This window comes from Chlorocebus sabaeus, chromosome 22, assembly GCF_047675955.1.
Source record: "Chlorocebus sabaeus isolate Y175 chromosome 22, mChlSab1.0.hap1, whole genome shotgun sequence".
Classification (NCBI taxonomy): domain Eukaryota; kingdom Metazoa; phylum Chordata; class Mammalia; order Primates; family Cercopithecidae; genus Chlorocebus; species Chlorocebus sabaeus.
In genome coordinates, this window is record NC_132925.1 from 48734985 (window position 1) to 48750460 (window position 15476).

General features: G+C 48.7%; 1 protein-coding gene across 1 annotated transcript in view; it reads left to right on the plus strand.

Moving 5' to 3' along the window:
• Nucleotides 1-5896, plus strand: part of HMCES (5-hydroxymethylcytosine binding, ES cell specific) — a 28230-nt gene extending 22334 nt beyond the window's left edge. Inside the window, exons 6-7 of the mRNA XM_007985398.3 lie at nt 2274-2466; nt 5229-5896. Coding sequence (XP_007983589.2) covers nt 2274-2466; nt 5229-5465 — 430 coding nt within the window. The 3' untranslated portion in view covers nt 5466-5896. The remainder of the gene's footprint in view (nt 1-2273; nt 2467-5228) is intronic.
• The last annotated feature ends 9580 nt before the right edge of the window (nt 5897-15476 follow it).

Sequence of the window (15476 nt, forward strand, 5' to 3'; positions counted from 1 at the left end):
TTTTTTTTTTTTAGTAGAGACGGGGTTTTTCCATGTTGGTCAGGCTGGTCTCAAACTCCCGACCTCAGGTGATCCGCCCGCCTCGGCCTTCCAAAGTGCTGGGATTACAGGCGTGAGCCACGGCGCCCAGCCAAATGCTTTCTCTTTGTGAGAAAGGTTCCAATTTTTTTTTTTTGGGGGGCACTCAGTCCATATGCTAAAGAATCTCTCCATTGCTTCTACTCTTTTAGGCCTGGTGAGTGTTGACTTCGGAGTAATTCTTTTTTTTTTTTTTTTTTTTTTTTGAGACAGAGTCTTGCTCCATCGCCCAGGCTGCAGTGCAGTGGTGCGATATCGGGTCACTGCAAGCTCCGCCTCCCGGGTTCACACCATTCTCCTGTCTCAGCCTCCTGAGTAGCTGGGACTATAGGCGCACGCCGCCACGCCCGGCTAATTTTTTGTATTTTTAGTAGAGATGGGGTTTCACCGTGTTAGCCAGGATGGTCTCGATCTCCTGACCTTGTGATCTGCCCGCCTCGGCCTTCGAAAGTGCTGGGATTACCGGCGTGAGCCACCGCGCCCGGCCAGAGTACTTCTTGAAGTTGTTCCAGCCATGGTAATTTTGGTTTATTTTTTTGTAGCATTATCACTGATGTGGACTCCTTGATATCCTTTGCTCGGGAAATAATCACGTTCTGATTTTTTTTTTTTTTTTTTTTTTTTGAGACGGAGTCTTGCTCTGTGCCCCAGGCTGGAGTGCAGTGGGGCGATCTCGGCTCACTGCAAGCTCCGCCTCCCGGGTTCACGCCATTCTCCTGCCTCAGCCTCCCGAGTAGCTGGGACTATAGGCGCCCACCACCTCGCCCGGCTAATTTTCTTGTATTTTTAGTAGAGACGGGGTTTCACCGTGTTAGCCAGGATGGTCTCGATCTCCTGACCTCGTGATCCGCCCGCCTCAGCCTCCCAAAGTGCTGGGATTACAGGCTTGAGCCACCACGCCCGGCCCACGTTCTGATTTTTATTCCAGGATTCTTTACTATTTCAAGCTTCTCTTCAATATTTAAAATGTTTCCATTCACATGCACTGCCTACCATGTTTTGAGCCAGAAAGCTTAGACATGTTTGAGATGTTAAATGTGTGTCTTTTTATATATATAGAAAAGTTCAGAAAGGCAAAAGAAGAGCAAAACACAATTTTGTGAAATAATATGTAGTGAGCCAAAGTAGCAGTCAGTGTTTGAGATGTATGCACTTTGTGTATTTCTACAAGGCTCAGTTCAGCTGGGTGCAGTTTTCTGTGTTCACCTTGTGTTTCTCACAGATGAAACTGCATAAGCAAACACAAAATTTGCATTGTGCTCCAATTACTCTCTAATATATCAGTGGCACTGGAACAGATTTGCATTTTAAACATAAGCGTTGGCAGAACTGACTATACTTGTATTCTACCTTTATAATTTCTGCCAGAGCTAAGTCCTCCCTGAAGTGATTTTTTGGAGTTCTCCTGAAAAGAATGCAGTGTGACATCTGTCAGGATTACCTGCTTTAGCCTTGTTGTAGGTTATATCTGTGAAAATATGCTTTCATGTGATACAGTTCTCTTGTAGTAATTAACCTTTAAAAATTACATTTCATTTAATCTAAATCACCATTCATTTTAAAATGTACCATTGTTTTATGTTTCAGTGTTTAACATTATTTTATATGTTTAGGAGAAAAATGAATATTTGTCTGTATCTGAATCAACTGTACCACCCAATAAAGTGTGTGCCACACTTTGCATTGACTGGGACATAAAACTGGAAGCTAAACCTAGTATATTTTCCTTACGTCCTCTGGGTACCCAGGAGTCATGTTTCACACCTTCTCTGCTTTTCTGACACATCATTTCCTTTTGTTCACAATTTTCTTAGTGTAAGTCTTTGAGAGGTGGTGAGGCTTGAGATTACTTTTGATAGACAAGTTTTCAAGAACTATTTTCCCTGCATTCTAGGCTGGAGTGTCATAGAAAGTTTACCAATTTGCTAGAGTGGACACTGGAGTACCCTAGACCAGTCATAGTACTCATCACTGTCTTTGCCATGAAACTTTATAACGTGGCTCTCCAGGTGTTGAATCTGGTGCCCTGTCACCCTGTGCTCAGGGAACACATGGCAGCAATCAGCATGTGAAGCGCAGAGGGAGGGCAGGCTCCCCTTGTGATATCTGAGCTATCAGCTGACTCAAGTCTCTCTCCCTTCTCTCCTTATTCTCACGCTACCTCTCCCAACCATTGTCTTGACTTCCCTGGCCAGGATGCCTGCCATATTAGATGGAGAGGAGGCAGTTTCTAAATGGCTTGACTTTGGTGAAGTCTCAACTCAGGAAGCTCTGAAATTAATCCACTCGACAGAGAACATCACCTTCCATGCAGTCTCTTCTGTGGTGAACAACTCGAGAAACAATACTCCTGAGTGTCTGGCTCCTGTCGACTTGGTGGTCAAAAAGGTAGGGGCCTGTGACTGGTACAGTCCTTTTTGAGCTTTATGTCTTCTGTCAGTGTGCCTTTCTTTTAGGATGTGGCCTTTTATGATCAGCCCTTTAATTTGGACCATCAAAAGCTCTCATGCCCCTTGTACACGGCAAGGTAATGTAGAGCAGTGATTCTCAAACCTGGCTATGACTCAGAGTTCCCAGGAGAAGAACTGTTTCAAAATGTAAATGCTATTCAGACATCCTGAATCAACATTTAGAGCTAGGCTTGGGCTTTTGTATAATTAAGAAGCTTCAGGCCGGGCACAGTGGCTCACACCTGTAATCCCAGCACTTTGGGAGGCCGAGGCGGGCGGATCACGAGGTCAAGAGATCGAGACCATTCTGGCCAACATGGTGAAACCCAGTCTCTACTAAAAATATAAAAATTAATTGGGTATGGTGGCCCACGCCTGTAATCGCAGCTACTTGGGAGGCTGAGGCAGGAGAATCACTTGAACCCGGGAAGTGGAGGTTGCAGTGAGCTGAGATCGGGCCACTGCACTCCAGCTTGGTGACAGAGTGAGACTCCGTTTCAAAAAAAAAGCTTCAGCTGGGTGCAGTGGCTCATGCCTGTAATCCCAGCACTTAGAAGGCAGAGGTAGGAGGGTAGCTTTACCCCAGGAGTTCCAGACCTGCCTGGGCAATATAGTGAGACCCCGTTCTCCACAAAAAGGAAAAAAAAAAAAAGCTTCTTTGATGAAATGAGTCTGATAAACCAAGTTTGAGGACTTCTAATCTAGACAGTGATTGTGAGAAAGACAAAGGAGCCCTTGACCATATTGTGTCTCCATCCCCAACTAGCTGTAATTTTTGGTGTCTCTTTTCCGTATCTTTGCTTTCTGAACTACAAGTTGGAGGAGCTCCAGTCCTTAGTCTCCTTCAGGAGGATTTGAGAGCATTCCTACCGTGAACCTTAACTTCTTAGAATCAGCAAGGATCCAGAGGGTGTATTTTAGGGAGGGAAGGCAAACAAGCAGAAGGCCTGCAGTGGGGAGAGAAGTTCCAGAGCAAAAAGATGGTCCCCACTGACATTTGTGGGTAAGGGTTTAGCGATTGTTTTTAGGTGGCATGGAGGGACTTAAAGTAGGACATACTTGGAATGTTCCAAGAATAGACATTTTAGAATGCCGTGTTAAGGATGATTGTTAGAACAGCTAGCTGTCCCCTCTCTATTTTTCTTAAAGTTTTTTCCATACCCACAGTCAGTGTCATCTTTTTTTCTTTTGTCATGATTCTGATAAACTCCTGCAACTGTGGCACTTTTTAAAAATAAGATAACTCTAAAACTAATTCTATATACAGGCTGAATATCCCTATCCAAAATGCTTGGGAACAGAAGTGTTTTAGATTTTGAATTTTTTCAAATTTTGGAATATTTGCATTATATACTTCCTAGCTGAATATCCCAAATCTGAAATGTACCAACAAGCATTTCCTTTCAAAGTCATGTAAGCACTCAAAAAGTTTAGGATTTTGAAGCATTTTGGATCTTGGATTTTCAGGGTTAGGATGCTCAACCTGTATTCCTTTTGGACTAGACACTGCCCATTTCTGCCATGATCTGTTTTTTTTCTTTTTCCTTTTTAGAGACAGGGTCATGCTCTGTTGCCCAGGCTAGACTGCAGCGGCATGATCATAGTTCACTGTAGCCTCGGACTCCTGGGCTCAAACGATCCTCCCACCTCAGCCTCCCAGGTAGCTCAGCCTACAAGCGTACACCACCATGCCTGACTCATTTTTTAAATTTTTTATAGAGTTGGGGTCTTCCTATGTTTCCTAGGCTGTTCTCAAACTCCTGGGCTTGATCTTCCCACCTCAGCCTCCGAAAGTGCTGGGATTACAGGCATGCACCACTGCACCTAACCCTGCCATGGTGTTTACTCCAAAAGATGTCACATTCTGGAGAGGTGGCATTGTGCCAATTCAGAACCTTTCAGTTCAGGGTTGGGGTGTGATGTAAAGCAAGCCAGTAGGGAGTAGTGACAGTCAAGCAGAGGTTGTACAGATTGTCTGCACAAAGAGGAAACAATGTAGCCATATCACAGTGGCTGTTAGAAATTCTTCTATATCGGCCGGGCGCGGTGGCTCATGCCTGTAATCCCAGCACTTTGGGAGGCCGAGGCGGGCGGATCACAAGGTCAGGAGATCGAGACCATGGTGAAACCTCGTCTCTTCTAAAAATAGAAAAAATTAGCTGGGCGCAGTGGCGGGCGCCTGTAGTCCCAGCTACTCGGGAGGCTGAGGCAGGAGAATGGCGTGAACCCGGGAGGCGGAGCTTGCAGTGAGCCGAGATTGCGCCACTGCACTCCAGCCTGGGCGACAGAGCGAGACTCCGTCTCAAAAAAAAAAAAAAAAAAAAAAAAAAAAAAAAAAAAAAAAGAAATTCTTCTATATCTCTCCAGTCTCATTTTCCAACACTCCCCCCGGGTCATGCTGAATTACATTCTTTTCCCTGAGAACGCTTCATTCTCTGCACATTTGGAATGCCTTTCAGTTCTCTTCTCTGGCTGGTCCCACACAATCCTCTGTGAAACCTTCTTTAAGAGCTGCTTTCCTGCCCCTTAGAGCACACTCCTCTCTTTCCACTCTTTACTGGTGGGCCCCAGCTGGCCCTTAGTAACATTTTCCAAGCCTGGGTAAGTACCTAATGCCTCTTCCCCTTTTTCTTCCCTGGGACTTGGCCTTTTCCCAAAAGCTTGAGCTGAATGGTTTGAACTTTTTCCTCTTTCTCCTAGGAGCTCAAGGCAAGTGGCAGTAGCCAGAGGATGTTGCAGTGGCTGGCCACAAAGTCACCCAAAAAGGAAGACTCAAAAACACCTCAAAAGGAAGAGTCAGATGTTCCCCAGTGGTCCAGTCAGTTCCTGCAGAAGAGTTCACTCCCCACCAAGAGAGGCACTGCAGGACTCCTAGAGCAATGGCTGAAGCGAGAGAAGGAAGAGGAACCTGCGGCCAAGCGTCCTTACAGCCAGTGACACAGGACTTTCAGAGACCAAGGCCAGGGTCTGCCTCACTGCTGTTCTGATAATAGGTTCTTACATTGTATGTGTGTGTGTTTGCTTTGGGAGGAGGTGGCACTGTGTTGACAGTTGTGGGCTCATGGGGAAGTAGCCTTTTTGGCCATGAGTAGGAGCCCCTAGTGGGGCTGGTGGACAGCTTTGGAAGAGGTGTCCTGTTGCTGTCACCAGCCATGTGGGCCCCATAGGGGCACTGTGCCTGCTGCCCTTTTCCTGGCAGGGCTGGTGGAGTCTTCCCTCAAAGCATGCTTTACCCAGTTGGGAAGTCTCTGCCCTGATCTGGTACTCCTTGTAGTAAGCTATTTTCTGCTCAGCTACTGGGCTCTTTCAGTTTTTTAGAATAAGTTCTTAAAATGTATTTTTTTCCTGAATAAATTATGTTTGGTAAACTTCTGCCTACATTTTGGAAAATGATGCTGGTGGGGAAAGTTCTGGATCTTACTTGTTTTTCTTCTAGAATCAGTCCTCAGGAATGAGTTTTGTCACAAACGGGGCATGGGGGCTTTCAGAGGAAATAACTACAAGTCTTGGTGGTGGGCTCCTTATTATGTTTCTTTTTATTTCAGTCTTGATACTTGTAAGTTGTCTGAATCCTTTAGCTTCAAACCAGCCTGAGTTGAGTGCTTGACACAGCAGAACCTGTCCTGACCACAGGTGGGAAGGAAAGGACCAGTTTCTAGCCGTGTCGGGCCAGTCCTCTTTTAAGCATCTAGAAGGGAGGCATTCACAAAAGCTGCCCCAACAGCTTTCGAAATGACCAGGAGGACTGGGCAGCGCCGAGCCCAGAACGCTCCTGACGCAGCCTTGGCTGCGGCGACCGGACCGATTGCTACTGGTGCGGGGGTGGTGCAGGCCCCAGTCTGCATGCAAATCAGGGATCAGAAGATCGGAATTTCCACCAATCAGCGGGAAGCCTCGGCCCCGTAACTGTTAATGGGAGACAGCAGCGCCACGCCACAGGCTTTTCCGCTGGAAGGGTGGGGGGCCAGGTGGGGCTCTCGCCCCCGACCCTTCTCCGAGGCCTGCCCTCCTCGCCTTTTCTCTAAATTCCTCTTTTGAGTGCCCTCCCTTCCGGTTGAGAGGTGGGGATTGGCCCGTAGTTACACACTCAGTCACCCCGCACTGTGAAGACCGGGCCTCCCTTGTGAACTGATTTGCGTGGGATTTGGTGGTTTTATTAAGAGATTTAAAAAATTTAGATGACTTACTAGTATGACTCTTTTGTCGTATTTGCTTCCAGTTTAATAAATGACAAAAATGAAATTCCCTTTGTTTTTCATTACCATCTCCCCACTGTTTCTCATGGTTGCAAATTAGTTTGGTGAGGTCTTTCCATTTTAACATGAAAGAATATAATGCCTGCAGGGGCTCGTTTCCTTTTCATTCAGGTTTTTATACTTTCATATAAATGTGATGTTAGAAACAAATCCTGGCCGGGTGAGGTGGCTCACTCCTGTAATCCTAGCACTTTGGGAGGCCGAGGTAGGTGGATCACCTGAGCCCAGGCGTTCAAGACCAGCCTGGCCAACATGGTGAAACCCTGTCTCTACTAAAATACAAAAATTAGCCGAGCATGACGGTGGGTGCCTGTAATCCCAGCTACCTGGGAGACTGAGACAGGAGAATCGCTTGAACCCGGGAGATGGTGGTTGTAGTGAGCCGAGATCATGCCACTGCACTCCAGCCTGGGCAGCTGAGCAGGACTCCATCTGAGGAAAAAAAAAAAAGCAAGTCCTTACATCTGAGAGCATGCAGTATCATTTTATGAGTTTCAGGTTTACATAAACTGAAGGGCATTCTGCAACTTCTTTTTCTCTAAGTCATCGGCTTTACTAGGTATTGCCAAATTGCTCTCCAAATTTTCATGTATTTCAGGGGCATAAGAATCTTCATTTTCCCACCTTGCCAACATTGAATCCTGCTTACTAGAGCAATGGAGCATCTTCCCCTGTCTTCTGTTCTTAGTCAAATCTCAGGGACCAAACAGGGTAGTTCCTACCTGCCTGTCTGGGTGTGGCCAGGTGGAGCCAGGCCCTCTACCATTCTCTGGAGCAGGTGGGGGCAGGCCTACGATGTGGCCATCTGGCCCCTCTGCTTGGCTCCCAGATAGCAGTCCTTCCCATCTCCCTCCCTTTCACCCTCTAGCAGTGACCAGGCTTGGCTCTAAGCCTTAAGGTTATGCTTCCCTGCACTGTAGCCTTAGAGGAGGCAGAGAGTCCCTGGGATTTCTGGTCCTGATGGATACAGGTGCCTGCCCCTCAGTCCTGTCTGCAGTCCATGTTAATCCATTGTCTCATGCAAGGCTTATATACCTAAAGCTGAACCCTGCTTTGTATAGAGGTGGAAGCAGACCCAGGCAAGCAAATATGGCTTGACATAGATAAGTTAAGGACAAGTCCACAGGACTCCTGACTTGGGAGGAGTGTATCAGCTTGGGGAAGTTGGATGAGATTTTGCTTGTTGCCAAGAAGAGCCCAGAGGGTGGGTGTTGTGGGGGGGAACCAGAGGCAATAAGTGAGACCTCAGACTCCTAGATTCCTGGGCCTGTAGAAACTCCCCATTCTTACCTGGGCCTCTTTCTTCTCAACCAGAGTGAGGAACAAGTGATGGGAAGGGTTGAACCTCATTACTGGGGATAGGAGCTTTGGCTCAGGCTCCTCTGAGAACTCTCCACCTGAGAGGGTCCTCAGTACACACAGACCTTCCCCCCCATGCCCGGAAACAGGGTCTTGCTCTGTCACCCAGGCTGAAGTGAAGTGGCGTGATCTTGGCTCACTGCAACCTCTACCTCCTGGGCTCAAGTGATTCTCCCATCTCAGCTTCCCAAGTAGCTGGGACTACAGATGCATGCCACCACACCCAGCTAATTTTCATATTTTTTGTAGAGATGGGAGTCTCACTATGTTGCCCAGGCTGATCTCAAACTCCTGGGCTCAAGCGATCCTCCTGCCCTTGGCTTCCGAAAGTGCTGGGATTAAAGGTGTGAACCACGGCACCACCCAACCCCCTGTTCTACCACAGAAAGTTGGGCAGCCAGAAGAAGGATAGGGGATGGGAGAGCCAAGAAGAGGTGAGCAAGAAAAGTAGCCTCTGTGAGGGCATATTTATAGGATGCACTGGGCAAGGCTCTGGGGTCCTAATGACAACCCTCTATGGAGAGGTTGTTACCCAGGTGTAGATGCTCAGCACTGGCCGATAGGTCTCTGGCTTTCACCAGTGTATGGCTTCCTTTGGTTGAGTCTCCTTCAGGACACCACCATTTGGGGCTCCTTGACTTGTGAAGTGGCCAGAAGGGCCCTCATAGAAGATCCAGTTGAGAAATCTCAAAGCTGGGGGACTTCAGGCCACATTTAGCTCACACAGTGATTTTGTTTGGCCTATACAATATGTATTTATTTATTTATTTATTTATTTTTATTTTTTTTTTGAGACGGAGTCTTGCTCTGTCACCCAGGCTGGAGTGCAGTGGTGTGATTTCCACTCACTGCAAGCTCCGCCCCCCAGGTTCACGCCATTCTCCTGCCTCAGCCTCCCGTGTAGCTGGGACTACAGGCGCCTGCCACCGCGCCCGGCTAGTTTTTTTTGTATTTTTTTTTAGTAGAGACGGGGTTTCACCATGTTAGCCAGGATGGTCTCGATCTCCTGACCTTGTGATCCGCCGTCTCGGCCTCCCAGTGTGCTGGGATTACAGGCTTGAGCCACCGCGCCCGGCCGTATTTATTTTTTAATTCTGGTAAAAGGCATGTGACGTAAAATCTGCCATCTAAGCCTTTTTTTTTTTTTTTTTTTTTTTTTTTTTTTTTTTTTTTGAGACAGACATCTTGCTCTGCCCCCAAGGCTGGAGTGCAGTGGCAAGATCTCGGCTCACTGCAACCTCCGCCTCCTCAAGCGATTCTCCTGCCTCAGCCTCCCGAGTAGCTGGAGCTATAGGCACCCACCACCATGCCCAGATAATTTTTGTATTTTTAGTAGAGATGGGGTTTTGCCATGTCGGCGAGGCTGGTCTCAAACTCCTGAGCTCAGGTGATGCGCCCGCCTCGGCCTCCCAAAGTGTCCCAAAGTGCTGGGATTACAGGCGTGAGCCACTGCGCCCGGCCGAACATTTTAAAATATACATTCAATACTGTTAATTGTATTCACGTTGTTGTGCAACCAATCTCTGAAACTTTTTTATCTTGCAAAACTGAAAGTTAAACAACTCCCCATATTTCCCTCCCCTCGGCGCTTGATAACCACCATTCTTTCTATCTCTGTGAATTTGACTATTCTAGATACCTCATTCAAGTGAAATCATGCAGTGTTTGTCTTTTTGTCACTGGCTATTTTCACTCAGCATAATGTTCTCAAGATTCATCCATGTGGTAGTATGGGTCAGAATTTCCTTCCTTTTTAAGGCTAAATAATATTCCATTGTATGGGTAGATCACGTATTTAAAAATCTACTCTTCTGTCAATGGATCCTTGGGCTGCTTCCACCTCTTGGCTATTGTGAATAGGGCTACTGTGAACATGAATGTGCTCTTCTCATCTTTGCATTCTTTGGGGTATTTGCCCACAAGTGGAATTGCTGGATTACATAATAATTATGTTTAATTTTTTGAGAAACTGCCATACTGTTTTACATAGCAGTTGGACCATTTTACATTCCTTTCAACAGTGCACAAGTGTTCCAGTTTCCCCACATCCTTGCCAACACTTGCTGTGTTCTGTGTTTTTTGTTTGTTTGTTTTTTGTTTTTTAAGACAGGGTCTGGCGCTGTTGCCCAGGCTGGAGTGCAGTGGCTCGATCTTGGCTCACTGCAATTTCCATCTCCTGGGCTCAAGCTATTCTCCCACCTCAGCCTCCTGAGTAGCTGGGATTAAAGGTACACACCACCATGCCCGGCTAATTTTTGTATTTTTTGGAGAGATGGGCATCTCGTTATGTTACCTAGGCTAGTCTTGAACTCCTGGGCTCTAGTGATCCTCCTACCTTGGCCTCCCAAAGTGCTGGGATTATAGGTGTAAGTCACAATGCCCAGACCTGTTTTTTGATAGTAGCCAGTCTAATGGGTATGGGGTATTTGTTTTTTAAGCCCATATTTTAAAATAATGGGAAATTTCAGAAAATAGTGTAGTTTCCACTTTGAAAAATTTTGAGGAGGTGCCTCCGACACCCAGGCACCACTGCTGCACTGAGGTACCCTACCCCATTCCTCCCTGGATGTCCAGACCACTCCCAGCCTCCAGAGAGGGACATGGAAACTTTCAGGAGGTGCTGCTTCTAACATTATTTGGAAAACTGGGAAGCTCTGAAAACAATCAGTAGGAGCTGGGTAGTCACTGCCCCTCTTCATGTGCAGTCTGTGTCTTCCAGTTGGCCAGAATGTTCTACCTGGTCTGGAAGCCCTCCTCACCACCCCCCACACCCATTTTTAACTGTGGAATTGGGAGGGCTTTGCAACATGCCAACTTGGCCTGGCTGAACCATAATTTTCCAGAACTCCCTGACTAGTATGTTTTCCATTAGGGTGGGCCAGGAGGCAGATTCTCACCAGATTTGGAAGGAAGCAACCATATGGATTACTGATCTGCTGACTCACCTGATGGGCATGAAGCAGCACCTGGACCTGCAATTGTTGTGCTTTTCCTGGACTCTCCTTCAGTTTTTTCTGACTCCTGGGGCAGGTGTGTGCACGTCTAGCTCTGTGACTAAGGGTCCCAGCTTCTACCTTCATCAGTGAGGTCAGAGGTAACAAGAATAGACACAGGTTTCAGTCTGTCATTATGGGTTCTCCCTGTGCTAGTGAGGTTTCAGTATGTTTATGTGCTCATGGTCTTCCCCTCCTGACCACCTGCCTGTGGACTTCAAGCTCCATCAGTCTTGGAGATACAGCCTTACAGAAACTGCTTAATCAGCCCCTACAATTGTGCAAGCCAGTTCCCTGGTTTTCCTTCTCTGTTGAGTTTACATGGGAACCTGAAGCCCTGCTGATTTATCTGGCCTCATGCCCTGTCACATCTCCCCCACTGCTTTTACCACTACACCTTTCACCATTCCCCAAACCCAGCAGCCTGTGCTACTGTGGGGTTTCCAGTCTGGAATGTCCCTAATAGGAGCTTGCTGATTTATCTATCCTTCTCCTGTTTTGTTCTCCCATATCTCTGCAAGTATCACCGCCCCCAGCTTGCAAGTGTAAGTAGCCCTAACAGCAGTTGCTGTGGGAAGAACCAGGACTTTGCCTATTCATAACTGGTGGAGCTGCTGGAAGAGCTAATATGCCCTGGGCCACATCACTCAAGATGTGATGACTGGGACAGTGAGATGGCAGCACCCCTTGTGCTAGGAGCTCAGACCCTCCCCAACAGGCCCTGTGCTCAGCTCCAAACCCTGCCCTGGCAGAGACACAGCTTTAGACCAGGTTGGTCTAGGGACATTGACTGAAGATCCCCTTCTACCAGTCACCAAGGCTACACACCCTGGGATGGGGCCTTTGCAGTGTCTGCAGAGCTGTCCTGGGGCCAGGGAGAAGGCAGACTGGGGGACCCAGAAGGCAGACGTGAGATGTTGAGGAGGCTCACAGGGAGGAGGCAACATCGCAAGCAGAGTAGCCCTGGCGACAGGTAGAATGCTAACCCCAGGGGGATTCAAGGGATTGGGGGTGCAAAGGCTAGAGGTCTTGACCAGAGATAGTGTGATCAGACTCTGCCTAGTTAGCAGATGAGTGATTTTAAAGTCTTTCTTAGCACCATTTATATATGAGGAAACAGTCTTGGGGAGAACAATCTTGCCCCAGACCCAAAGATCATAGTGGAGATAGGTCCACTATGGGAGCCTCTAGCAGGGGCCTGCTCCTACCTGCCCGCCTAATACTAATCCACACTGGGCTGCAGAGGAGAGCTCAAGCCTGGGCTGTTTTGCACACAAGCCCTTTACCTCCTTGCTGTACCAGGGTCACCTCCTCTAGAAAGCCCTCTCTTCCTTAGCCTCACAGTGTCAAGTGCCTTCAATGTTCAACTGGAATTGAGGCGTCTTGAAGCCAAGTCCAGGAGACACAGTAAATAAATGGTGGATCCTGGACTCCCCAGCCCACTGTAGGAGCTAAGCATCAGGGCAGAAAAATACAGGCTTTGGAGCTACATAGAGCAGGTTTGAATCTTGACCTGGCTGTGTGGCCTCCCAGAGTCTCAGCAACTGCATCAGTAAATTTGGCTCTTGAACACCCTTTTTCAAGATTGGGGTTGTTTTGAGGTTGAGATCAGGCCTGTGAGTCCTCAGAGTACCAGACACAGTGAGTACTCAGGTGTGGTTGGTTGTGGTCATGTGGCATCAACTTAGGGCACCTCTCAGGAATGTGGGACCTACTCTGAACCCCACAGTAGCACAGGTCCCATAAAGTCAGCCGCCCAGCTGAAGGGGCCAACTGAGCAAGCTGGGAAAAAGGGAGGGGAGGGGCCTGTGGGCAGAGAATGGGACACTAGAAGGGTGGTTCAGAGGAAGAGCAATTTGAAAGGATGACAAGGTCCAGGATGGGCTTGTGGGGAGGGTTAGGTGAGTCATTCCTTTGAGTGAAAGACCAGGATGCAAGCAACAGAAACCCTAGTCAAACTAATGTATGCAAAAAGCAATGTATAGGCTCACAGGATAGTCAGGGCTATCCAAGCTTTAGGCATGGCTTGATCCAGAAGCTCCATTAATGTCATTAAGCATCTGTCCATTTCCTGGCTCCAATTTTCTCTATCTTGGCTCCTTATTCAGGGGAGCTCTCCCTATATGTTGACAAAGATAGTTACTGGCAACTCTGGCCCACATCCCTAACATTTAGTGATCCCAGTGAAAGAGCACCTGTTTCTCAGCAGTTCCAGGGGAAGTCCCAGGATTGACTTGCATTGAACCCACTGGATCAAGAACCCACTTCTGGCCTAATCACTGTGGCCAAGTGAACAACTGATTGAACACTTATTGGCCAGGTCTTCAGTCATGTGACCACCCTGGGGCTGGGTCCCCAAGGGAAGCTCACAATATTATCAGCAAAATGGATGGCTTGTCTCACTGAGGGCTGGTCTACTGGGTGCTTAAGTGCTCCTAGAGGGTGCAAGCCTCAGGGTGGAGAAGACAGCAAGCTGGGGCCCATGCCAAGGAATGAAGAGAGGGTGAAAGGCGGCAGGGGTGGGAGGCAGCACCAGAGGAGGCGGCCACTAGTGGAGGCAGGTGGTGTGAACAGCAAAGGGTAGATTTTGGTGAGAAATATGGAAAGGCAATAAGGACAGCCCAAAGCGCACTTTGGGGCACTGGATTTAGCTGGCCAGCAGCACCATCTCTTTAGCATCCTGGGTGTGCCAAGGCCTCTTCTGGACCCTTGCTGCTGGTGGCCTATTGGCTGGCCCTGCAAGGAGTGTGGGACAGGCCTGGGCTGGCACTTGGACATGATGGGATGTCCTCAAAGGACAGATGGTCAGCAAGGTGGAGGACTTAGGGAGGGAGGGAGGTTCAGGAAGGGATGAAACTCTGTTCATGGAGCACTTAACAGGCAGGCAGGAAGGAGCAGTGTCCACAGAGGACAGATGTCTGAGGCCTTGGTGGCCTTGGTGCCCATGGCCCCCTGCTGCAGCCCTTCCCAGCCCTCTGAATCCCAGAACCACCTGGGAAGCTGGTCAGAAGGCTGATTCCCAAGGCCCAGCCCCAGAGATTCAGATTTGGACAACTGGGACATGAGCTGGCAGCAGGGGTGGAGCTGCCAGCCTAGCCCTGCCTCCTAGGTGCCCACAGGAGCCCCAGACCCCAGCCACAGCCGTCTGTGTCCTGATGATGGTACCTCTGCCCTCATCATTCACTGTCTCCACACTAGCCAGGGAGCTTGGGCAGGGCAGGCACCTGGACTGGTTTTGTCTACTGCTGTGTCCGCAGCGCTTGGCCCAGGACAGGGCAGGTAAGACTCTCACTGGCACCTGGCTCTGCAGTTTAGTGAAGCAGGAAGCAGCAGGGAGGAGGCCCCAGTGGGTTATGAAGATTTGCAGACGGAATGGAGTGGCAACTCACCCAGGCGCCAGAGAGGTCTGCCAGGCCCAGATCAAGGGTAGCAGCAGTCCTGGGCTCCTCTCCAGCAATGCTCCCTCCCCTCAAGTCTACGGTCAGGAGGTCCTGCCCCCACCTGTAGTTTCTGCAGTCTTTTACACAGGGGGTAAAACATAGGGGGTAAAATGAGCTCTCCTGCATTCTCACCTAACCCCGGCCCAGGGTCACTCACACTGGTATGAGTATATACCCACTGTTTTAGAACCTTCCCCCATTTCCCACTGCCCTTGGGGGCCTGTTTTGCAGTTGTCCATTTTTAGGGACATCTGTCAGAATAGACTTTGGCCTATTGCCCAACTGGACAGACAACTATCCCATATGCTGGACACCAGAGTGTCCCAGGGCTGGGGATCCTTCTGCTTCTAATTTTCCCAGCAATCCTTTGGGTCCCGTTTGCACTCCAGCTTAACCAGTAGGCTCAGGGAGAGCTAACACCCTTCTGAGACCACACTTTGAGTTGTGGTCAGCAACTCCACTCTGGCCACCACACCTCGTCCAGGTCACAATCTCTAACTCTCACTGGAATCAGAATGACTAAGCTTACAGGCCAGGCTGGTGTTAACTTTGTAAGACCTACCTCTCTGGAGACCAAGTTGAGGTCCCTGGCAAGGGCCCTGACCATTAACCCTGAAAACCCATTAATTCCCCCACCCACCACGGCAATGGTCGATGGACCCCCCTGTGCGGGCAGATACACCCATCCCTCCTAAGGGACCGAACCTGTCTATCTCCCTGCCTCAGGTACTTTAAGTTCGTCCCAGGCCAGCAATTCCCACCTCTTGCTGAAGGCCCCTGGCTCCATCCAGGCTTACACTGGCCAACATATCTGGGGTATACGGACCCGAAGGGCTCGCCCTCCAACCTTGCCTGCCGAAAGCGCCCATCTCTATTCCACTCAGATTAAACGAGAGAGGC